This window comes from Ovis canadensis, chromosome 25 (genome assembly GCF_042477335.2).
Source record: "Ovis canadensis isolate MfBH-ARS-UI-01 breed Bighorn chromosome 25, ARS-UI_OviCan_v2, whole genome shotgun sequence".
Lineage (NCBI taxonomy): Eukaryota > Metazoa > Chordata > Mammalia > Artiodactyla > Bovidae > Ovis > Ovis canadensis.
In genome coordinates, this window is record NC_091269.1 from 32460049 (window position 1) to 32486309 (window position 26261).

Here is a 26261-nt window from a genome sequence, read left to right on the forward strand (position 1 = left end):
TTCAGGAAGAATACGTTCTATGTTATTGAAAGCTCAGGATGTATAAGCAGAGTGATAAAACTGTCAGAAATTAATGTGTTCCTGGGCTGCAATAAAGATGTCTGACATATAAAGCAAAGACAGTAATAGACTACTGAGTATTTCTTCACGTATATTTGTAATATAATTGCACAAGCTGGAATCAAGATTGCCGGGAGAAATATCAATAACCTCAGATGTGCAGATGACACCACCCTTATGGCAGAAAGTGAAGAACTAAAGAGCCTCTTGATGAAAGTGAAAGAGGAGAGTAAAAAAGTTGGCTTAAAGCTCAGCATTCAGAAAACTAAGATCGTGCATGGCATCTGGTCTCATCACTTCATGGCAAATAGATGGAGAAACAGTGGAAACAGTGGCTGATTTTATTTTGGGGGGCTCCAAAATCACTGCAGATGGTGACTGCAGTCATGAAATTGAAAGAAACTTACTCTTTGGAAGGAAAGTTATGACCAACCTAGACAGCATATTCAAAAGCAGAGACATTACTTTGCCAACAAAGGTCTGTCTAGTCAAGGCTATGGTTTTTCCAGTGATCATGTATGGATGTGAGAGTTGGAATTTGAAGAAAGCTGAGTGCAGAAGAATTGATGCTTTTGAACTGTGGTGTTGGAGAAGACTCTTGAGAGCCCCTTGGACTTGCAAGGAGATCCAACCAGTCCATCCTAAACGAGATCAGTCCTGGGTGTTCATTGGAAGGACTGATGCTGAAGCTGAAACTCCAATACTTTGGCCAACTGATGTGAAGAGCTGACTCATTTGAAAAGACCCTGATGCTGGGAAAGATTGAAGGCGGGAGGAGAAGGGGACAACAGAGGATGAGATGGTTGGATGGCATCACCGACTCAATGGACATGGGTGTGGGTGGACTCCAGGAGCTGGTGATGGACAGGGAGGCCTGGCATGCTGTGGTTCATGGGGTCGCAAAGAGTCGGACATGACTGAGATACTGAACAGAACTGAACTGAATTAAATATATAATATTTCCACACCTAGTATGTTTACCTATGAACTCTTACAAAAGTTAGAGTTATCCAGAGAAGTGTGTTCAGAGCGACAGAAGGACTCAAATCGACACAGTATCAGAAATGTTTGAAAGAACTAGGAGCATTTATCTAAAGAACTGAATATATATGGGCAGAAGGAAGAAGGATTATCATTATTGTGTATGACCAACACAGGAGAAAATTAAGACCTTTGTATTGACCTCACAGTAGGCATGTTTGGGCTCAGATAGAGTAAGACTAGGTTATTTCATTAGGATTTTAATTTACCATTTCTTAAAAGGTAAACAACTTCTTGTGAAGGGCTTGAACACTGGAGAAGGGATTGAAAACGGATATATTTAAGATCATTTTCAAATTTGAGCCTGATTCATGTTTAATAATAACTTATGAATCATGGTGTGATTTTGTCTGTAAATTATAAACAAAGCCCTGTGTAAATAAAACAGGGATTTCTGGCAGTGGGAATAATCTATATGTACCACTTGAGTCAGAGCTTGAATTACTGGTAGGATTTTGACTGTAACAGTGGTCACCTCAAGCTAACAATTAAATGATGTTAAGTACTTGGGGACTGGAATTAAACTGAAACTTAGGTATGAGAAGAAAAATAGAGAAGTTTCATTTTCTTATGTAATAATCTAAGTCCTCAGCAGAAGGTCCTTTGGATAGAATGGTCTTATGCCCAGAAAGTCACCATTAATACTTCTCAAAACATTACCCTGTTTCCCATTATACAAATATTCTGTCTGACAATCTGTTCATGGTAATTTCCTTATCAAAGTCTTTCGACCATTTTCCATTCCCTTAAAATCCTTTTAGAGGCTTTCCTAACTAATCATGCTACAGTGGGCCCTGTGTGTGCTTCCACAAGCTCCCATACTTGCTTTTTCATAATACTCATCATTTTACTTTTTAAATGTATATCTTTCCTGTTAAGATTTAAACTCATAGTTTGCAACATCTTATATACTGTGTGTGTACTTATGTATCCTTGGACATATAAGATGATTCTTAAATATATGAGTCATGTGTGTATATGTGTGTGTGCCCGCTCAGTCGTGCCCAGCTCTTTGTGATCCCATGGACTGCAGGCTGCCAGGCTTCTCTGTCCATGGGATTTTCCAGGAAAGAATAATGGAGTGGGTTGCCATTTCCTACTCCAGAGGATGTTCCCGACCCAGAGATAGAACCGCCTCTCTTGCTTCTCCTGCCTTGGCAGGTGGATTGTTTACCACTAGCACCACCTGAGAATACTTTTAATTATATGTATGAATTATATTCGGAGAAGGCAATGGCACCCCACTCCAGTACTCTTGCCTGGAAAATCCCATGGACAGATGAGCCTGGTGGGCTGCAGTCCATGGGGTCGTGAAGAGTCGGACACGACTGAGCGACTTCACTTTCACTTTTCACTTTCCTGCATTGGAGAAGGAAATGGCAACCCACTCCAGTGTTCTTGCCTGGAGAATCCCAGGGACAGGGGAGCGTGGTGGGCTGCCATCTATGGGGTCGCACAGAGTCGGACAGGACTGAAGTGACTTAGCAGCAGCATGAATTATATTTCTCATCTGTAAACCAATAAATTCGTAATCTAGCTTACCCAGTTCCTTTTAAGATTTGTGAACTTAACTCAGCTATGAAATTTAACACTACCCTGTGGTTGGGCTGACAATATCAATTTCTAGTCCTCCAGAGCCAGACCTTGGAACACAGGAAATTCACCAATAAACACCATCTTGTCATATTTCTTGACAAGTAATCATTTATTCTCTCGAGGACCCCCCTACCTTGACACAAAAGCTCTCAAACTACATGAAAGAGACCCATCTTCATTAATATCTAGGTTCATAATGAGGACATTTCACTTTATGATACCCAATTATCTTCCACAAATTTCTAACAACTTGCAGTTGTGCCAAATTTTTTCACCAGCTTATTTTACCTTAAGCTGGTTCATCTGTTTTATGAGGCTTCAATTAACTAATTTAGTCATGTCATGGCTAAATGGATGTGACTAGAACCGAGAGCATACAGGAATCTTTGTGTGAACTGTTACTCTACTGGTTAACATTTAGGTTTGAAATTGGAAAAAACATGAAGAGACTTTAAATTCTTTTCAGAATCTATACTCTCAAGGGGAGTGGGCACTATTTTTGATACCGAGATAGCAGCAAACCCGAAAACTATTCCAAAGAAGCAAATGGCAACAGAGATCAATCAGCAGTGACCTACACCTATTTTCTTTTTAAAAAATTATTTGCACCTTCACTGAGTTATTGCTAAATCTTAAGTGACGTTTAAAACAATAAGCAGACAAGTTTAGGGTGACTTAAGAAAGGCCATTTTCCACAAGGAAAAGGTTTCTTCCATATCCTTGAGGGCAGGTACTGTCTTTTCACCCTTCACTGGCGCCCAGAACAAAGCCTGGCACAGAGTTAGCACTTATTAGTTATTCGGTGGGTGAATAAACAGATGAACGAACGACGCTATTCTGCAAAGCCTGAGCAATCAGGGGCTGGTGTCCCTGAACCACGCTTGCTGCCGTTCCAGCAGGCTGGCAAGCATCTCTTCATTCCCTTACTTTTCTGGCAGGTCTTAATTCCCTTGTTTGTCCCTCCTTTAGGATGACCAAAATCCTGTCCCTAAACCGCGCCATTCCTCAGTTGATATGCTCATTTCTCGGACAGACGTAGCTGTTTCTGAGGAATGGCAGGCGGAACACGTAGGTTTTGGGAGGCGAGTAGCCGGGGGCCTTGACGCGGCGAAGGTAGTTCCAACGCCCGATATAAAAGGGTTTGGACCCTCATTTCTTCAATCGTTGATAAACAAAACTGCTCACTCTCACCTCCTCGTGCAGACGCCGCAGTGCTAACCTGGTTCCGACTGACACCGTGAGGAGGGAAAAGAACGCCGAACCGCCCTCACTAGGAGAGAAGGGAGAAAGCAAGCGCCTCCCCGACCCCCCTTGACGCCTGCCGTTCCCGTGCGCTCCACCGTCCGGCGACTCACGCGCGGGGTTGCGGGCGCCGAGACGCGAGGGCAGCCGGGGGCGCGTGCGCGCGGGAGGACCGGGCGTGGGGTGGGGGCGGGGAAGGGACAGAGGAGAGCGCGGCGCGCCAGCAGGTGGGAGCGTCCTCTCGCGCGCGTGCGCGCCCCGTGCCTTCTCCCTCACGTTCCCCGCGCGCCGCGTCTCCTCCCCGCCGGGCGCGCGCCGCCTCCTGCTCTCGCGCCGGGTCTGTCTCGGTCTCTCAGAGCCGCACGCTCCGCGGAGCTCCAGCCACTGCCGTCGCTTCGGCAGCGGCTCTCCAGCCCGGCGGTTCAGCATCGGCCCCTCAGCGCCGCGTCCCAGGCCACCTCCCTCTCCTCCGCCACTCCCCTTTCCTTTCCCGCCCTTCTCTCCCACACGGTCCTCGGAGAGAGCCTGGATACGAAGCGGGCGGACGTGAGAAGGGGGTTGGAAAAATGGAGGTGCCGCGCCTGGATCATGCCCTCAACAGCCCCACCAGCCCCTGTGAGGAGGTGATCAAAAACCTCAGCCTGGAGGCCATTCAGCTGTGCGACCGAGATGGTAAGAGCGGCCGGGACGGTGAGGGTTGGCGGGGGTGGGGGTAAAGCCCGCTGCCAGACCCCGCGGCCACTGGAGCTCCCGCCGACCCTGCTGGCCCGGGCGGTAGGGTCTTTTGTTGTCCCGCTTGTTCAGTTGAACGCTGATGGGGGCTCCCCTTCGCCCACCCACTCTCCCCTCAGACCCCAGAAACAAAAGGACCCCGGGGCTCGCGGGTTGGCTGGGGAAGTCGCCGTGGTCCCCGGCCGCGGAGCCCCTCACCGTCGTCGCCCGCCTGGCTCCCGCCGAGGGGTTGCCCCGCGAGGGCGGCGTTCCCGCCGGCGTCTCCTGCTCCGGACCCGGTGTTTCCGATCTTCGCCGCAGTCCCGCTTTCCTGGGTCTCCCGGAGAAAGCCCTCGGGATGTTTCCAGCGTTGCCCCCTGCCCCCAGCGCACACTCATTAGCGGTCTCTGCCCGGAAACTTACTAGTTCCTTTTTGAGCCTCCCATCTTCAGACTTCCTACATTTTGAAGTCTTTTTATCCTTTCAAAATGGAATTTGAAGTGACAGTTATTTTTCAGTAGAGGGACAGAAGAGTGCGTTTCAGCACCAAGGACAGCCACAAGCTTCGTGGTTTGAAACTGTGATTCAGACAGAAACTGTCACAAATGTGTAATGGAAGTGGCCTCATATATCTGCCGTGATTCAGAGTATGTGGCGAGTACTTACCGTTGTGTCTTGATATCATATCGCTTATTCTATTGTTAAAGTTGACAGTCTCCTTAAAAAGGAAATTGATTAAACAGATCTGAGCGTTAAAGGTAAACTAGTACAATGTGCAGTATGGGTAGTTAGAGCGCTTCTGTATTATTAGTTGGAGTAGTTGGAGAGTCAGTGCTGTTTCAGTAATGTGAAATAAAACTTCATTTGTAAAGAAGTCATCTGATTAGCACTGATTGATGTAATAATTGTAAAAAAAATTATACAAGTGACAAAGGAAAAATAATTTATGTGTTGTCAAGATGACCCTGAACAGTTTTGATTGTAAATGAAATTAGTGTTTAACTCTGTATAGCGATTATTTAAAAATGGTTTTTAGTCACGGTTATGTAGATATACTAATGTACTTACAATAGGTCGTAAAATTGATCAGTATATAATCCAAGTAGAGAGCAGAGGTCTTGTTTCCAGTCATTTAAATGGTAATAACTTGGTTAGGCGTTGCTGCATAGTACAGTTTAGGTCAACTGAACACCGAATTTCCGTTTATTAATAAATTTAGGACAACCACTCTTGGATTAATTGCTCTTTGAAGCCGAAGGCACTTTAAATAATTTTGAAAAAGGTGTAGTATAGATAATAAATATTCTTGCAAAAGCTGCTTTTATTTTCTTCATCCCTAGACTGTTTTGGTCACCATAGTAATAAGTGCACATACTTTTGACATTAACAATTCATTGTTTTTGTATTCCATATAGGAAGTTGCACTATTGGACTGTACAGATTATTTTTAACATACCTCATAGAAAGTCCTATGGGTTTGTTTATACTTTTGTGAAATGACTTTATAATGTTACCATTGTAAATATTTTTATTTTCTTATGCTGGTTTGCCAGAAAGCAATAATAAAGGTAGATTTTATTTTCATCTGCTTCAACAATTTATCAAAAGCTCGTCACTATAGTTATTGGAAATAGGCAATTCATGGTTGCTCCTCAAAAGCCAGTAGTTAGTACTTAAAATTGCACTTACCAGATGTTTCTAAGATGCTAAGAAAAATAAAGTTTTTTTTAATGACCTTTACAGAGTTAATAATGTACAAAAATTAATATCCTGCATTTATCCTCTCTTCTCCTGGAGTAGAGTTATTTCATTTTGGTAATGTTTTTTAGTTTCTATGATCACATTACTAATCCCGCAAAATGAATGAATTATGTAACATTTAATTGGGGATGTACTGGCACTAGGCAGTTTGAAAATTACTACTTATTTACAGACTTCTAATAGATTCGACACGTTAATTAAATAGTTTCATTTTATAAAATAGCTTATGTCTTCAACTACAAAAGGCTAACTCTTTATTAAAAGATGTGTAAAATGTGAAAATAGCTCATGTAAAGATTTTGTTAAATGCCTAACTTTACATTTTGTGAAACTCTGTATGTCAATTCCAAAAATGTTAAGTTGGCATCATAGGAATACTTTAGAGGAGATGATATAGTTACTTTACAGAACAATTTAAAAATGTTACATTAAGTTTTTCAACCAGATCTAGTTATACTTTTATATTGAGAAATTTTCAGCTAGACGAATTTGCTTCCTTCACTTCCTTCTTTTCACTCCGTCTCCAGTCTCATTGTTTTACTTCTGGAAATATATAACACAAAAATGTGTGGCAGGTCTGTTTTGCATTTAAGTACATAATGAGTTATATTTTCATAATTGTATGATTGTAGAAATAAATGTGTCTTGTTTGCTCTTTACTTTTCCTACTTTAATATGAATCTGATGATGAGAAAAATTAGTGCAATATTAATTCCTTGGAAGTGGAATGAAGTAGAATAAGAGAAGATACCATATGAGTGTTTAATAAACATCTCCTTTTACCCTCTCCACTTACAGATGTTTTTAATTTTATAATGTTTTGCATATTACATCAACTGAGAGCTATAGCTGCTGGCAAACATAACTGTATGTCTTATTGTCTTTGTCTTATCCTCTTTTATGTTTTTTTTCCCTTGTCATTTGCCTTTTTTCTTATCTGTTTACATTATTAGTAACAATTTACAATGCTTCTTTTTCTCATCATCCCTCAAAAGGCTTAATAGTTTCTGAAGAAGTTGTAATAGAATCCAAGTGGTCATATAATTGGATATTTTAATTAAGCAAGAGGGTTTTCATACACACATTATCTCATGTATAGTTTTATCCTAGGCATGTGTGCTCTGGTCGCTAATACAAGGCCCTGCCTAGATTTCACTTGTAGTTCAAAATGAGGATTCTGGACAGACTTCTATTAGAAAACCTCTGAAGATGTGCTGTTTTCTTACAACAGATTTGTCTGTTGTAAGAAAAAGACTGTTCCTGTTCTTCTTCTCTTGTATGTTGAAGTGGCTTCAAGTGACATATATGATACACTTTAATGGTGAGTTTTCAAAAAAATCAAAATAATTTCTTATCTGGAAGCATTAGTAATATGGAAACTTATTTTCAGTTTGTTTCTTCTTATAGATACTTCAGACCCTCTCTGACCTGTGACATTTCAAAACAGCTCTGACCCCACACATAGAATTCTACACTGCTTCTCTTCACTCTTTTTTTTTTTTTTCCATCATACATATGGAAGCTTTCTTTCCTTGCTGTGGAGGAAAGATTCATCTTTATGTTGCTTTATATGCATCCAAGCTCCCTCCACATATTTTGAAAGATAAACTCCATTCAATTTGGACTTTACCTTATTTACTTAAATTATAAATCAGCTGAGACTATCTTCTTCACTGGCATGTGAATTAAACAAATTTTAAGTTTGAAAACAAAAGGTAATACAGGAGTGTTTAGTAACACAGTGCTGTATTAGATCATTCTTAATGGTATGTTTTAAAGCAGATGTCTAGGACGAATACTCTTAACTATTACCTCAAATAGTACAAGAATTTAAGGTAGGCATTACTGAGTCTCACTGACATGCGTGTAGCATGGTGGTAATACCATTTTACATTCAGACCTCTCATGAAATGTTGACTCTTGATAGATACAGGATCTTAGGGAAGTTACTTAACCACTTCTTAGCCTCAAGCTTTCTCACGTAATATGGGTATAAAATGTCAGTCCGGTAGGGTTGTTGAGATAATTAAGTATTATAAAGCAGTTCTTGACACAAAATAGAGAATAGTAGTTATTTTAAATGGGATATTATTCTCCATATACCTTCTTGAGATGAACTACTGCTTTATAATTCTTCATTATTTGGCCAATATTTGGTTTAGATCTTTTTTAAAAATTTCAGTTGTGTTTTATGTAGAAAATCTTATGTCACTTCAGTTTCATAAGTAGTCAATGGAAACTAAATTCTGAATTTTAAATGAACAGTAAAATCACAGTTATAGTACTCTAATCTTTGCTTATGTTTTTCTATCACATCAGTTATATCCTTCTCAACCTTAATCCTAAAATCTATTTTCAGCTTCTATTTGAAACCTGCTGTTTACTGTGTTTCATGTACATTGTGACCTTGATACCTGCTTTGAGTAGGTATTTGCATCAGAGATCGTCTATGTTCTTGATTCAACAATTGTTTCCTTTATTTTTTTTAGAGTATAGATCTATACTAGCACGTGTGACCTCTGGGTTCATTTATTTGACCCAGAGATTACTATGGAGATGCTATGAATTTTTATTAGTGTGAAAACAAAACGAAACTAAAAGAAACAAGCAAACAGCTTGAAGACCAGCAGATTATGTTAAACGAATTTGTATCTTTGTTAGGGGTTCTAGTTCATTCCCAGAGAAGACCAGGAAGTTACTAGAGTAAAAGTCTCATCAACGCAGATGTGACCAGGCTCCCTCCAGTGGCAGAATGACTGATATGTCCTAAGTTGAAACATTCTTGCCTAGGTAATTAAGCCAATTAGAAATTCACTGTATAGAATACTATCTAGAAAACTTTCAAGTCACCTTTAAAAAAATTCTTGCTGGTATTTCCTTCTCTTTAGACCTAAGCTTGATTTTTTCATTTAACTTAGGTAATAGTTTCATGATGACTTTTATATTTTATCCTGGATTTCAGGATAATAATAATAGCAGGTACATCAGTTATAGCAGTAACCATGATCCTTCTGGTTTTTTTATTTTTCTTCTCTGTCCTTAGTAAATCTATAATTTGTTTTCCTTATATATTTGCCTCTTTCTTTGGTTTATTTTCCATTTCTTTTAACTTTCTCTGTAATCATTTTATTGTTCATAAATTATTTAAATTCTATCTTTACTACTATAAAACATTTGCTTCATTTTAAGAGTTTGAAATATTTTGTTAATACTAAACAGTAAACTGTCTTATTAATTAGACTATTTTAACACATACGAGAAGTAAAATTAGTATTTGGGGAGGACTTCTGGCAGAAATGTGATGAAAGAGTTGAAGAGTCTTGACAGGAAAAATAGCCTCAGCTTGTTCTTTATATGGGAGAAGAGTGAGTGGCACTGGTATAGAAGAAATGTAAAAATAATTACCAAAAATTTGTGATTGATTGAATTTTCAAGCAAAATGAAAAGTGACCAATGGTAACTATAGGATTTTAGATTTGGGAAATCTGAAGAATCATTAACAAGAATGAAAAAAAAAAAAAAAAGGAAAGGGTATTTTGACATCTGATGACAGTATTTTACATCTTAAATTTTAGGCCTCAGTGGACATCTAAATGCATCCCAAACACTTTTCCAGGGGTGCTTCCCTCTGAGAAATCATTCTCAGAACAGTTTTTATGTACTGTCTTCTCATTGTTGTTTCAGTGTGGACGCTCACAAGAAAATCTATTTACATTCTTCTTAGACAGTCCTTTTTCTTCATTCTCACTATTCCTGCTCTTGAAGGCTATTTATCATCCAATGATAATATTTTGAGAATCATTAGTAAACTACTTGATACAGAGGATTATAAAATAGATTTTTTTTGAGTCATCTGCATGAAGATAGTTTTGTAGTCTTAGGAGACTTTTCACAGGGATGTAGTACAAAGTGAAAAGAACATGTACATTAAGGTATTTGAAGTCTAACTTAAGAGACTTCTTTGGAAGCGTATATTAAGCCTTTACCAATTCCTCTGGTGTTCTGGGAAAAGGGTTCTAGAATGAAGAAGAGAATTGTTCACATTCCTCTGGGGAGACTAGAACTTGGCTGAACAAGGAAGATTAGAATTTGACTTCAGTTTTAGAGTGACCTCTGAAGAGCTTTGTGTCTCTCCCCTTGAAGGTAAGGAATGATCACATGCTAGAGAAGGCCAAGCTGAACCTCAAAGATGAAATAAATGTGCAATTCAGGCTTGTTAATGCAGGCAAGTACTCTACGTTTTGAAGTCCCTCATTAGATTTGAGTTGAACAAAAAGCATCATACTCCAAATTGTGGTTAATTTGTTTATGATGTTATGACTACTTGGACCAAGTTTGTGGTTCATTATAAAGGGGTTGTGGGATTTTTGCATATGAACTGTTACTTGTAGTGTTTGTAGAAACTACTGTAAATAGACCTTTTTGTTTTCTATAGCCTATGCGAGTGTTATCTAATAATAGTAAGAAAAGCTTATAATTTCCCTCAATGTGTGCCGGTAAAGACGAGGCACAAAATATTTTTCAATATGCTTACCATGATTTTTCTTGAAAAATACTGCCTTACTTTCTCTAAGCCTGAATGTTGGTAAATCTCCTAATCTTTAAAAATTTTAAAGCTGATGATAAATGCAAAGAAAAATGACAGACTATTTTTGAGCATCAAGTATGTGATATATTCCTCATGATTGCATTTTCAAGTTATATCTATGATGTAGAATAGGGATCAGCAAGTTACAGTCCTTGGGCCAAATCTGAAAACCTGCTGCCAGCTTTTTAAATAAAATTTTATTGGAATAAAGCCATGCTTATTTGTTTACATATTGTCTATGGCCGCCTTCTTGCTAAAACATCAGAGTTGTGTACCTGTGGCAACAGACCACATACCCCACAAACCTTAAAATACTTATTATCTAGTCCTTTACACAAAAGGCTTGCCAACTCTTAATGTAGAGGGCTAAGAAAATAAATTAATATCTCTTGATAGGAATAAAAACATTGAAAGAATTTCTGAAAAAAAATTATAATATTTTGCTATTATAGATTACCAGGGCTTTAGATTATGCTGGTCAGGCAGAGTTCTGTGGAAAGCTTAAAACCTTACCAGGCAATAATAGGAAACAAGCCCTAATTTTAATTTGAAATCTAGGCATCATATAAATAACTTTAGAAAGAAATACTAGTTCTGCATCACAATCTCATTAATAAATATGTTTTAAAGAATCAATCATATACAGAGTGAAGTAGGCCAGAAAGAAAAACACCAATACAGTATACTAACACATATATATGGAATTTAGGAAGATAGCAATGACAACCCTGTATGCAAGACAGGAAAAAAGACACAGATGTGTATAACGGACTTTTGGACTCAGAGGGAGAGGGAGAGGGTGGGACGATTTGGGAGAATGGTATTCTAACATGTATACTATCATGTAAGAATTGAATCGCCAGTCTATGTCTGACGCAGGATACAGCATGCTTGGGGCTGGTGCATGGGGATGACCCAGAGAGATGTTATGGGGAGGGAGGTGGGAGGGGGGTTCATGTTTGGGAATGCATGTAAGAATTAAAGATTTTAAAATTTAAAAAAAAAATTAAAAAAAAAAGATTGCATTCCTGGAAAAAAAAAATCAATCATGATGATATGAACTGAGAAATGCATTTATATTGATACATATTTATTGATACATATAACAAACATTTATGTGTACATCATATTCTTCCTTCTAAACCAAACTCTTATTGAAAAAGATTCAAGGTCTTACTCATCTTTCTATTTCCATAATCTCACATACTACTTCTCACTCTATCTGTGGTTTTTTTCAGTGTTTAACCTAAGACTGTCTGATACATTATAAAACTAGAATAAAAATGGATTATTAGAAAAATGACATTTTAAAGGTCCAAAAAGATTCAACAGACATAAAATTTACTGTCAAATTCCTATACAACTTTCCAAATGCTTAATCCTAATTTTTATATTTATCTCATCACAAATTGGTAAATAGTTTGCAAACCACATTTTGAGCATAATAGCTAAAGAACAATGACATTCTATCCTTATTCAAAGCTTAATTTTTAGGTACTGAACTTAACCAGTTACTATTCTCACTTAGTTTCCTTTTGTTTTTTTTTTTTTTTTTTTTTACTTGCCTTGTATTTTTACTGTTTATACACATATTGCAAGTTTAGGATCTCTGTTAAGAATTGAAAAAAGGATCCAAGAATGTGTAACTTGGCTCCTGCATTTAAAGAATTTACTGGCAATTAGGAAGATGATACATTTAAATAGATAAATACATGATAAGTATATAATAGTATAGAAGAAAAAGTGGTTAATTCTGTCTTGAGTCTCTCAAATGACTTCACAGAAGGAAGCAACATATTTTCTTGGTATTAAAATTTAAAAATTTGAAGAAGCAGAATAAGGGCACTTCTGACAAGGTAAGTGCATATATAAAGGCATAAAGCTATATATGTCCTAGGAATACATAGCACTTAGTATTGCTAAAAAAGAGGTATTCCTTATGAGAAAATAAACTAAAAGCTAGTTAGGGAGACCTGTTAATAGATTATGTCATGATCTATAGTTTGGATTTGTCTAGTCTGAAATCATACTAGTAGACTCCAAACTTTGTAATTTGTAGAGAACCTTTTAAAGCAAAACCACCACATTTTAGAGAATTCTTAATAAGTAAATGTAGCATTTTATTAGTATACACTTATCCTGGAATTTCAAACATACCTTGTATTTCAAATAAAGTCAGTTGATCAATGGATATAGTTAGAAATTAAAATTAGCTGTTTACTTGAAAGTTGTTACTTTATATCAGCCTAAATATCCACTTTATTTCTGAATTTTATTTTTATTGCATTGTGTCTAGGAAATTCTGGTTCATACAGATGAGTAGTGGCAAATGATAATGTTCTTAATTCATTTTCTTTTCTCAGAATACTCTTTAAATAAATTGATTCAGACTTCAGAGAAATAGTAAGTTGTTCTTTTTTTTCTCAACTCAGTGTAAGTCCTTTTGGAGGGAGGTGGTAGAATTGACTCATCTGTCAGTTCATTTTGTCATTGTTCAGTGTGAAAATAACTTATCTTGTAATATTCTGAAATATTCATTGATAACATTTTTAAATGCTCACATTTTTGTGCTGATCTCTGTTAAAAATTTCAGAACAGCTTAATTACTTGAATGATGACTCAACTGTAAGGATCAGTTTCATTACTGATACTTTATATGCATCTGTAAGCTTGGTAACATTTGTGACTTTTGTCAGATTGAGGTTTTTCAACTTGTTACAATGCTATATAATCATATTAGCATGCCTATTATTTATATGTGAAAGATATTTATATAAAGACTTAAATGACTAAAGTATTTCTTTTGAAGTATTTATACTTTGCTTCAGGACATCTATTTAAGTTTGGTATGAAGAAAATGAATTTTGAAATTTTCTATCTGTAACAACACAGTTAACCCAGGAAAAAAAGAAAAACCCATCAATTTAAATGATAATCTATGTGTGATTAGGCAAAACTGTTTTGAAATATCTTAGTATCCAATCCTTACTAGTGAACAGTTAGTACTTAATGAAAGCTGGCAAAAGCTTTTATAAGAGCTACCACTTCTGAGGTTTTAAAATTTTTATCTACTTCCCTTAATAGAGTTGTCTCAACAATTCTTACAGTTTAGTTGATGATGTGTTAAAAACTGATTTAAACATTAAAATTTTCTTGTTGTTTGTATATTGGTTTAGCATCCTTGAATTGACCTATTTGAGAAACTTCTACAAAAATAAATGCAGAGATCTGCCACATTCAAATTCGAATGCAGTTAAATTGGAAAGATTTTACATAATTTCAACATTTGAATTAATCAAGGATATGTGATGAGTAATTTTGTATTTTCTGCATTTTTAGACATGTACCACTATTTATTTGAGTTATTTATTAAATCCTATATAACAGTATGACAAATATGTTAAACAGTTTACTAATTTAACATATTTGTCATACTGTTATATAGGATTTAATAAGACTTTTGTCCAATCATGTATGCTGTTGTTCATAGGTAATATGGTGACTTTGTTCTGAGCACATCACATTTAAATTCCTAGATTTATAATAATCTCATATACACTTTTTTTTCCTTCCAAATTGTGGAACTTGTCAAAGACTGTGTCATTACAGGTTTCCCCTTGATATGCAAAAGCAGAGCTTTCTTCTGAAAGCTTTCGTAAGCCAAAATGGTAGAAAGTGAAGAAGCAGTTAACTTAGGACACATATTGCTAATGTATGCACAAAATAAATCCAGATAAAGCATAGATGCTCACAGACACAGTTCAGAGTCCTGGGACTTGATGCTGAGATGTGGAGTGTAGTTCTCAGGGAAGGAACTTGGAGGTGCAGTTCTTCCTGCTTGGGGTGTACACTGCCTCAGTAGTGGCTCCCTGCCAAACACACACTGAAGGCTGTTTTTGATTTTTTGCCTCTTCTTGTAGAAGGGAAAATTCTCTTTGGATTTTTGTGGCTGGCAAAAACAAATACTAGTGTAGATATTTTGTAAAAGTGAGGTGACATAAAGCAAAGTCTTGGGAAAGTGGAGGATAGCTTTATTTGCAAACCTTCTTAATGTAAATTCTACTGACAGATGACTGTCATTGAACTTTGGTACTGTGTTTTAGCTTTGAGAGCTCCCAAATGTTAGCGGAAAGAGCAACTGTTACTAATTAATAGAAAAGCTTTGTGATGTCTTGAGTGAAATCAGTCTCAATACATCCATGTTAACACCTATGTAAGATTCCTGCTTTTAACGAGGGATCCACTTCTAGTTTTATAGGTAATTATTTTCATAACCTATACTGGAAAAAGTAGAACTATAACCCAAACTTAGAGTAACTCTATCACATGTGTAAAGAAATACACAAAATTCATAAGCCCTTCTGTTTAACTTGTTCTAATGAGCTGAAGGGACAAATAGATCCACCTGAGCCATGCCTGTAACTAATTGAACACTGCTTGCAAACCCATAATGTTCACAAAATTTTACTTGAGTGTATACATGTTGAATAGAAAACAAACATGAAATATGATCAGAGCCACAACCTTTTTATACATTATGCCATTTTGTGTACTGAAATAGCAAGCCAAGTTTTATTTTTATGTTTACCCCAAATCTCATAATACAGCACAATTTAATATATGCTTTTTTAACTCAGTTTTTAAAATAGTTCAAAATTATTCAGAAGAAACTTAAATGATAGTGTTTGCTGAATCTCTTAATCACCTTTACTAAAAAATATAAAACCATTTCAGAAACAATTTAAATCATTGGATCTCAGCATTTGTTACCAGGAGGACTTGGTGAAGCAGGCTGCTCCCCCCACCCCTGAGTTTCTGATTTAATAGTTCTGGGGTGGAGCCCAAGAATTTGCATTTCTAACAAGTTTCCAGGTGATGCTGATGTTGAGTCAGATACCACACTTGGAGAAACACTGCTGTAGGCAGCATAACCAAAGAAATCCTTAGGTAAGGAAAAGTTATTTACATGTTTGATTTTAATACATACAACCATTTGAGGAATGAACTGGAGTACTGAGCTCAGGAATCTCATAACTTATGAGGCAACTATAGATTAAAGTATTACTTAGAAAAGGAAGATGGAAATTGGGAGTGGAATTGAATATTTTTGAAGTAAAGTCTGTTGATTTTGTGATTGAACTGAAAGTGTGAGATATGAAAAGGAATTGTTGTTGATGGCTAAATTTACTAGATTGGGTACATTTTGATGCCAGTAAATAAAGTAGTAATTGTTGGAGTGAATGTGCAGGAGAAGTCTTGATATCAGAATATTAACAAGCTATTAAAGTCTTCTGAACAACTTAGGTTTCAGATATTTGTGGAATACCTCTGTGGAAATATCCAGGAAGCTGTTAAGAAATATCTCTGCCTTATTGGAGTGTGTCTGAGGATAAAGGTGGAAGTTGATAGTCATTTTCAAGCTGTTTTTCTACTGCTTCTCTTTCTCCTTTCCTGTGTACTGTGCTCAGTCACTCAGTCGTGTCTGACTCTTTGTGACCCCATGGACTGTAGTATTCCAGGTTCCTCTGTCCATGGAGTTTTCCAGACAAGAATGCTAGAGTGAGTTGCCATTTCCTACTCCAGGAGATCTTCCCAACCCAGGGATCGAGGTCATGTCTCCTGCATTGGCAGACAAATTATTTACTACTGTGTTACTTGGGAAGCCACTATCAAATGTTTTTTCTTTCATCTTCTAGTCAGTCCTTTAGAATCATACTGAGTTGCTGAACTTCTCATTAGAGCAAGTAAATTCAAATGTTGGCATCATTCTTTGTGGTGTCTAAAACAAGCATTGAAAATTACTTTTATATAATTTCAGTTCAGTTCAGTCACACAGTGTCTGACTCTTTGCGACCCCATGAATCGCAGCACGCCAGGCCTCCCTGTCAATCACCAACTCCCGGAGTTCACTCAGACTGACGTCCATCAAGTCAGTGATACCATCCAGCCATCTCAACCTCGGTCGTCCCCTTCTCCTCCTGCCCCCAATCCCTCCCAGCATCAGAGTCTTTTCCAATGAGTCATCTTTTCACATGAGGTGGCCAAAGTACTGGAGCTTCAGCTTTAGCATCATTCCTTCCAAAGAAATCCCAGGGCTGATCTCCTTTAGAATGGACTGGTTGGATCTCCTTGCAGTCCAAGGGACTCTCAAGAGTCTTCTCCAACACCACAGTTCAAAGCATCAATTCTTCGGTGCTCAGCCTTCTTCACAGTCCAACTCTCACATCCATACATGACTACTGGAAAAACCATAGCCTTGACTAGGTGGACCTCAGTCGGCAAAGTAATGTATCTGCTTTTGAATGTGCTATCTAGGTTGGTCATAACTTTTCTTCCAAGGAGTAAGCGTCTTTTAATTTCATGGCTGCAGTCACCATCTGCAGTGATTTTGGAGCCCAAAAAAATAAAGTCTGACACTGTTTCCACTGTTTCCCCATCTATTTCCCATGAAGTGATGGGACCGGATGCCATGATCTTCGTTTTCTGAATGTTGAGCTTTAAGCAAACTTTTTCACTCTCCTCTTTCATTTTCATCAACAGGCTTTTGAGTTCCTCTTCACTTTCTGCCATAAAGGTGGTGTCATCTGCATATCTGAGGTTATTGATATTTCTCCCAGCAATCTTGATTCCAGCTTGTGTTTCTTCCAGTCCAGCATTTCTCATGATGTACTCTGCGTATAAGTTATATAAGCAGAGTGACAATATACAGCCTTGACGTACTCCTTTTCCTATTTGGAACCAGTCTGTTGTTCCATGTCCAGTTCTAACTGTTGCTTCCTGGCCTGAATACAGACTTCTCAAGAGGCAGGTTAGGTGGTCTGGTATTCCCATCTCTCTCAGAATTTTCCACAGTTAATTGTGATCCACACAGTCAAAGGCTTTGGCATAGTCAATAAAGCAGAAATAGATGTTTTTCTGGAACGCTCTTGCTTTTTCGATGATCCAGCGGATGTTGGCAATGAGTTGTTATTTGGGTCAGTTAACATAAAACAATTGACCTAAGCTCTATACTTGATAGATTTCTCTCCCTTATATCAACTGGAAAGAGAGTTAAGTGTATGATTTTCTGTGCTTACTGTTGAGTTAAATTCACCCATTCCAGTCCATTTTAGTTCACTGATTCCTAAAATGTCAATGTTCACTCTTGCCATCTCCTGTTTGACCACTTCCAGTTTGCCTTGATTCATGGACCTGGCATTCCAGGTTCCTATGCAATACTGCTCTTAACAGCATCAGACTTTACTTTCACCGCCAGTCACATCCACAGCCATGTGTTTTTGCTTTGGCTTCATCTCATTCTTTCTGGAGTTATTTCTCCACTGATCTCCAGTAGCATATTGGGCACGTACCAACCTGGGGAGTTCATCTTTCAGTGTCCAATCTTTTTGCCTTTTCATACTGTTCATGAGGTTCTCAAAGCAAGAATACTGAAGTGGCTTGCCATTCCCCTCTCCAGTGGACCATGTTTTGTCAGAACTCTCCACCATGATCCGTCCGTCTTGGGTGGCCCTACACAGCATGGCTCATAGGTTCACTGAGTTAGACAAGGCTGTGGTCCATGTGATCAGATTGGTTAGATTTCTGTGATTGTGGTTTTCAGTCTGTCTGCCCTCTGATGGAGAAGGATAAGAGGCTTATGGAAGTTTCCTGATGGGAGAGACTGACTGAGGGGGAAACTAGGTCTTGTTCTGATGGGCAGGGCCATGCTCAGTAAATCTTTAATCTAGTTTTCTGTTGATGTTTCTGTTCTGTTCCTTGTTATTTGACCCGAGGTCAAACTATGGTGGAGGTAATGAAGATAATCTACTTTGAAAGGTCCCATGAACACATTGCTACACTGAGTGCTCCCAACCCTGCAGCAGGCCACCGCTGACCCATGCCTCTGCCAGAGACCCCTGGACACTCGTGGGCAAATCTGGGTCAGTTTCTTGTGGGGTCACTGCTCCTTTCTCCTAGGTCCTGGTGGGCACAAGGTTGTTTGTACCCTCCAAGAGTCTGTTTGCCCAGTCCTGTGTAAGTTCTGGCAGCTCTATGGTGGGGTTAATGGGACCTCCTCCAAGAGGGCTTATGCCATACCCAGGTCTACTGCACCCAGAGCCCTTGCCCCTACAGCAGTCCACTACTGACCCGTACCTCCTCAGGAGACTCTCAAACACAGTTCTGTCTCAGTCTCTAGGGGGTCTGGGTCCTGGTGCACACAAGGTATGTTTGAGCCCTCTGAAGGTCTCTGGCGGGTATGGGGTTTGATTGTTAATGTGATTTTGCCCCTCCTATTGTCTTGCTGGAGCTTCTCCTTGGCCCTTGGAGGTGGGATACCTCCTCAAAGTCGCTCCAGCACCACACAGCCACTGGTCCAGCACCACGCAGCCACCGCTCCAGTGCCTCATGTCTTGCTGGGGCTTCTCTGCCCTTGGACGTGGGGTGTCACCTCACAGTCACAATCAAGGCAAACTGGAATTGGTCAAACAGGAGTTGGCAAGAGAGAACATCAACATTTTAGCAATCAGTGAACTAAAATTGAGTGGAATGGGTGAATTTAACTCAGATGGCCATTATATCTACTACTGTGGGCAAGAATCCCTTAGAAGAAATGGAATAGCCATCATAGTCAACAAAAGAGTCCAAAATGCAGTACTTGGATGCAATCACAAAAATGACAGAATGATCTCTGTTTGTTTCCAAGGCAAACCATTCAATATTGCAGTAATCCAAGTCTATGCCCAGACCAGTAATGCTGAAGAAGCTGAAGTTGAACAGTTCTATGAGGACCTACAAGATCTTTTGGAACTAACACCCAAAAAAGATGTCCTTTTCATTATAGGGGACTGGAATGCAAAAGTAGGAAGTCAAGAAACACCTGGAGTAACAGGCTATTTTGGCCTTGGAGTACAGAATGAAGCAGGGCAAAGGCTAATAGAGTTTTGCCAAGAGAACGCACTGGTTATAGCAAACACCCTCTTCCACAACACAAGAGAAGACTATACATGTGGACATCACTAGATGATCAATACCAAAACCAGATTGATTATATTCTTTGCAACCAAAGATGGAGAAGCTTTATACAGTCAGCAAAAACAAGACCAGGACCTGACTGTGGCTCAGATCATGAACTCCTTATTACAAAATTCAGACTTGAATTGAAAAAGGTAGGAAAACAACTAGACCATTCAGGTATGACCTAAATCAAATCCCTTATGATTATGCGGAAGTGGGAAATAGATTCAAGGAATTAGATCTGATAGACAAAGTGCCTGAAGAACTATAGACAGAGGTTTGAGACATTGTACAGGAGGCATTATTCAAGTCCATCCCCAAGAAAAAGAAATACATAAAGGCAAAATGGTTGTCTGAGGAGGCCTTACAAATAGCTATGAAAAGAAGAGAAGTGAAAGGCAAAGGAGAAAAGGAAAGATACACCCTTCTGAATGCAGAGTTCCAAAGAAGAGCAAGGCAAGATAAAGTCTTCCTCAGTGATCAGTGCAAAGAGTTAGAGGAAAACAATAGAATGGGAAAGACTAGAGATCTCTTTAAGAAAATTAGAGATACCAGGGGAACATTTCATGCAAAGATGGGCACAGTAAAAGACAGAAATGGTATGGACCTAACAGAAGCAGAGGATATTAAGAAGAGGTGGCAAGAATACATAGGAGGACTGTACAAAACAGAGCTTAATAACCCAGATAACCATGATGGTGTGATCACTCACCTAGAGCCAGACATCCTGGAATACAAAGTCAAGTGGGCATTAAGAAGCTTCACTATTAACGAAGCTAGTGGAGCTGATGAAATTACAGTTGAGCTAGATCAGGTCCTGAAAAACAATGCTGTGAAAGTGCTTCACTCAATATGCTGGCAAATTTGGAAAACTCAGCAGTGGACACAGGACTGGAAAAGGTTAGTTTTCCTTCCAGTCCCAAAGAAAGGCAATGCCAAAGAATGCTCAGACTACCACACAATTTCACTTATCTCACACGCTAGCCAAGTGATTCTCAAAATTTTCCAAGCCAGGCTTCAACAGTATGTGAACCGTGAACTTCCAAATGTTCAACCTGGATTTAGAAAAGGCAGAGGAACCAGGGAAATTTCCAACATCTGTTGGATCATTGAAAAAGCAAGAGGGTTCCAGAAACACATCTACTTCTGCTTTATTGACTATGCCAAGCCTTTCACTGTGTGGATCACAACAAAATGGAAAATTCTGAAAGAGATGGGAGTACCAGACCACCTGACCTGCCTCTTGAGAAATCTGTATGCAGGTCAAGAAGAAGTGATTAGGACTGGACATGGAACAACAGACTGATTCTGAATCGGGAAAGGAGTACAGTACGTCAAGTACATCAAGGCTGTATATTGACACCCTACTTATTTAACTTATATGCAGAGTACATCATGAGAAATGCTGGGCTGGATGAATCACAAGCTGAAATCTAGATTACTGGGAGAAATATCAATAACCTCAGATACGCAGATGACACCATACTTTTGGCAGAAAGCGAAGAAGAACTAAAGAGCCCCTTGATGAAAGGGAAAGAGGAGAGTGAAAAAGTTGGCTTAAAAGTCAACATTCAGAAAACTAAGATCATGGGATCCAGTCCCATCGCTTCATGGCAAATAGATGGGGAAACAGTGGAAACAGTGACAGACTCTTTTGGGGAGGGCTCCAAAATCACTATAGATGGTGATTGCAGCTCTGAAATTAAAAGATGCTTGCTCCTTGGAAGAAAAGTTATGACCAACATAGACAGTATATTATGAAGCAGAGATAATACATTGCCAAAAAAAGGTCTGTATAGTAAAAGCTATGGTTTTTCCTGTAGTCATGTATGGATGTGACAGTTGGACTATAAAGAAAGCTGAGCACCGAAGAATGGATGGTTTTGAACTGTGGTGTTGGAGAAGACTCTTGAGAGTCCCTTGGACAGCAAGGAAATCCAACCAGTCCATCCTAAAGGAAATCAGTCTTGAATATTCCCTGAAAGTACTGATGTTGAAGCTGCAACTCCAATACTCCGGCCACCGGATGTGAAGAACTGACTGACTGGAAAAGACCCTGATGCTGGGAAAGATTGAGGGCAGGAGGAGAAGGGACAACAGAGGATGAGATGGTTGGATGGCATCACCGACTCAATGGACATGAGTTTGAGTAGGCTCTGGGAGTTGGTGATGGACAGGAAGGCCTGGCATGCTGCAGTCCATGGGGTCTGACCCAGCTAAGTTGGACACAACTGAGTGACTGAACTGTGCTTACTGTGGAAATACAGTGGACTAATGTTTCCTTTGTTGGCAACAGTCTACAACGTATAAAACAAACTGTTGGAACTCAGCAGGTAAATAATGACACTTGAACCTATGAAAGATAAAATCTTTGTACTGAAGCTATTTCTAAAACTTTCGTACTGAACATATATTTCCAACATTTTTTTTACTTCTACTAAATTTAATATTTACTTTGTATGTATTGAATACTGCTCTGAATAAGACATAGTCTTTTTATATTTGATTTGTGTTCTTTGCAGATAACTAAAAAAACACTAATCCACCACCACAGTGCTCTCTGTCATTTCTCTAGTGTTCTTAATAGTTTCCTTCTGAAAAATTTGACAGAAGGGCAAATGGCAGTGAAATGTAACTAAACTATGTTAAACTGTGCTTTCTTAAATGATTTCTGAAATTGAGGCAAAGTGTTATAAATAATAGACTTTGAAAATACAGAGATGTAACATTTTTAACTTCATTTATGTATATATACATATACATAAACCATGTCAAAAATAGCCTAATTGTTACTGTGCTGACAGTTAAGTTTTAAAAACACTTAGAATGCTACATTTGTATCATTTCCCTATGAATTTGCAAAGCTCTTTTGCCCAGTATTTCTGTCTACATATGTTAAATTTTTTTTCTCTGAGCACACAGAACTCTTATGAAATGTCAAAAACATTGTTTTTAAGTAAAAAATGACACCTAAGAAAGATAAGTATGATGATGTGAGAAAGCAGAAAGAAGTTTTACCCAGAATAGTTTTTGCTAAATTGAAAAGTAGTTTTGCAAAAATTTTTATAGACTAATGTTATTATACCAACAATATAAAGTATCATAATTTATTATGGGTCAGAATTTACTTTAGTTGCTTTTAAAATGACTTTAATTGCTCTGTATTATCACTAAGGGTCTACAAATGGCTTACTTTTGTTTTTCTGTTATACTCTGCTGCGTTTTATAGGGAAGTTAAGTGCTTTGTTTCTACATTGTAAAGACTTCCAAAACTGTTGTGTAAATGCTATGAGTGTTTTGTGTAGGAACCTCAGAGGTCATTTAAGATAATTAATTGGGGCATGGAATAAAGTAAAAGAAGTTCTATTCTAATAGTAATACCTAATAGAAGAAATAAGTTTGATTAATCTTTTCTATATAGACTGATACTTGGTATATCAAACTATCAACTGTAGTGTTATGCATGATTGGTGTATGGAATTGAAATTTTAAAATATAATATTTAATAAGACACCTACTGATGCACTTTCTCCATTTTGATGCACTTTCTCCATGTGATATCTTTTGCAAATGTGACAGCCATTAAAACCAGGTATATAAGTAAATCAAGTTTATAGATTATCATTTGAATTGCTATGTCACAAAATGTTAGACCAAAATTATCAAAATATTAAGAACACATCAGTTCAGTTCAGTCGCTCAGTCATACCGACTCTTTGCAACCCCATGGATCATGGAAAAAGCAAGAGAGTTCCAGAAAAACATCTATTTCTGCTTTATTGACTATGCCAAAGCCTTTGACTCTGTGGATCACAATTAAACTGTGGAAAATTCTGAGAGAGATGGGAATACCAGACCACCTAACCTGCGTCTTGAGAAATCTGTATGCAGGTCAGGAAGCAACAGTTAGAGCTGGACATGGAACAACAGACTGGTTCCAAATAGGAAAAGGAGTACGTCAAGGCTGCATATTGTCACCCTGCTTATTTAACTTCTATGCAGAGTACATCATGAGAAATGGTGGGCTGGAAGAAGCACAAGCTGGAATCAAGACTGCTGGGAGAAATATCAATAACCTCAGATATGCAGATGATACCACCTTTATGGCAGAAAGTGAAGACCTAAAAAGCCTGTTGATGAAAGTGAAAGAGGAGAGTGAAAAAGTTTGCTTAAAGCTCAACATTCAGAAAACGAAGAACACATACTCATATTCTTATTTTAGTAATAATTTTAAAATATGTGTTTTGTTACTTTAAATGTCTATTTTGTCCATAATCTATAATATTTGTAGTACAGTTGACCCCTAAACAACTCAGGCTTGAAATGCACAGGTCCACTTGTACACAGATTTTTTTCAATAAATACTACAGTTCTGTGCCATCCTTAGTTGAATTCCCAGGTGTGAAACCTCAGATACAGAGGGACCTCAGCATCTGTGGATTTTGGTATCTGCAGTGGGTCCTGGGACGAATCCCCTTCAGGTACCAAGGGATGACTGTATATTAGTACAACAGCATGTGTATATAATTTATGAAGAAATAATAGCACTTATGAATACACACTAAGTTCTTATAGGGATACAAGATCAAAATCAATTCATAAGAATGAATTTTTATTATATTCTATTTTTACATATCTTGCTTTATACAACAAGGTTTATCTGTAGAAATCCACTCAGTGTTCAAAGGTGGATATTATGATTACATCACAGAATTAAATACCTTGCCATTAAAAACATTCCATAAATATATTTTATAAAAGTCTACAATTGACATAACATTATATTAGTTTCAGGTATGCAGTGTAATGATTCGGCATTTGTATATATTGCAAAATGATCACAAAATAGGTCCACTTAACATCCATCACCATACTTAGCTCGTGAGAACTTTCCTGATACGAACTTTCAAGATGTGGCTAGTGTCAAATATGCAATAGAATATTGTTAACTTCAGGCCATTTGTTTGTTTCCTTTTTTTTTTTTTTTTAGATTCCACATTAAAGTAAGATACAGTATTTGTTGTTCTCTGTGAGATCTACTTCACTAAGCATAATATCCTCACAATCCATCTATGCTGAGGCAGATGGCAAGATTTCATTCTTTTTTATTGGTGAATATTATTTGTGTGTGTATACACACCATATTTTCTTTATCCACTCATCCACTGATGGACATTTATGTTGTTTCCATGTCTTAGATATCAAAAATAATGCTGTAGTGAACATGGTGATGCTTATATCTTTCTGGGGCTTCGCTGGTGGCTCAGATGGTAAAGAATCTGCCTACAATGCAGGAGACCTGGGTTTGATTCCTGGGTCGGGAGGATCCCCTGGAGAAGGAAATGGCAACCCACCCCAGTATTCATGCCTGGAAAATTCCATGGACAGAGAGCCTGCCAGACTAAGGTCTGAATTAGTGTTTTTTCTTCCTTCAGATAAATTCTCAGAAATGAAATTGCCGGATAATATGGTACTTCTATTTTAAATTTTGAGGAATCTTGATACTCTTTTCCATAGTGGCTACACCAGTTTACATTCCTACCAACAGTGCACAAGGGTTCCCTTTTCTCCATATCCTCACCAACCCTTGTTATTTCCTGTCTTTTTTATAATAGCCATTCTGACAAGTGTGAGGCAATAAATCTCATTGTGGTTTTGATTTGAATTTCTGATTTTTGGGGATGCTGAATATTTTTTCATGTACATGTTTTTATTTGTACGTTTTCTTTGGAAAAATGCCTATTTAGACACTCTGCCCCTTTTTTTGTATTGCTTATTGAATTTTGTGAGTTCTTTATATTTGATCAGATTGTTGTTCTTCAGTTGTTAAGTCATGTCTGACTCTCTAACCCTATGGACTGCAGCATGCCAGGCTTCCCCATCCTTCACTTCCCAGAGTTTGCTCAAACTCATGTCCATTGAGTTGGTGATGCCATTCAGCCATCTCTTTCTCTATCACCCCCTTCTCTTCCTGCCCTCAATCTTTCCCCACAGCAGGGGCTTTTCCAGTGAGTTGGCTGTTCTCATCAGGTGGCCCAAGTATTGGAGCTCTAGCATCAGTCCTTCCAATGAATATTCAGGGTTGATTTCCTTTAGGATTGACTGGCTTGATCTTCATGCTGTCCAAGGGACTCTCAAGAGTCTTTGCTAGCACCACTGTTAGAAGACATCAATTCTTCAGTGCTGTTTCACTTTCACTTTTTACTTTCATGCATTGGAGAAGGAAATGGCAACCCACTCCAATGTTCTTGCCTGGAGAATCCCAGGG

General features: G+C 38.2%; 2 protein-coding genes across 4 annotated transcripts in view; one reads left to right on the plus strand and one right to left on the minus strand.

The window, feature by feature from the left end:
• The window catches only part of LOC138429929 (uncharacterized), a 96540-nt gene extending 92172 nt beyond the window's left edge, over positions 1 to 4368 (minus strand). Inside the window, exon 1 of the mRNA XM_069571533.1 lies at positions 3889 to 4368. Within this exon, the coding sequence (XP_069427634.1) occupies positions 3889 to 4368 (480 nt within the window). The remainder of the gene's footprint in view (positions 1 to 3888) is intronic.
• Positions 3495 to 26261, plus strand: part of PHYHIPL (phytanoyl-CoA 2-hydroxylase interacting protein like) — a 117002-nt gene continuing 94235 nt past the window's right edge. The window contains exons 1-2 of one of the 3 annotated variants that reach the window (XM_069571700.1): positions 3495 to 3635; positions 3901 to 4611. In XM_069571700.1, the coding sequence (XP_069427801.1) occupies positions 4506 to 4611 (106 nt within the window). In that variant the 5' untranslated portion in view covers positions 3495 to 3635; positions 3901 to 4505. Of the gene's footprint in view, positions 3811 to 3900; positions 4612 to 26261 lie in introns of all 3 variants that reach the window. The other 2 variants (XM_069571701.1, XM_069571699.1) reach the window with 2 other exon arrangements.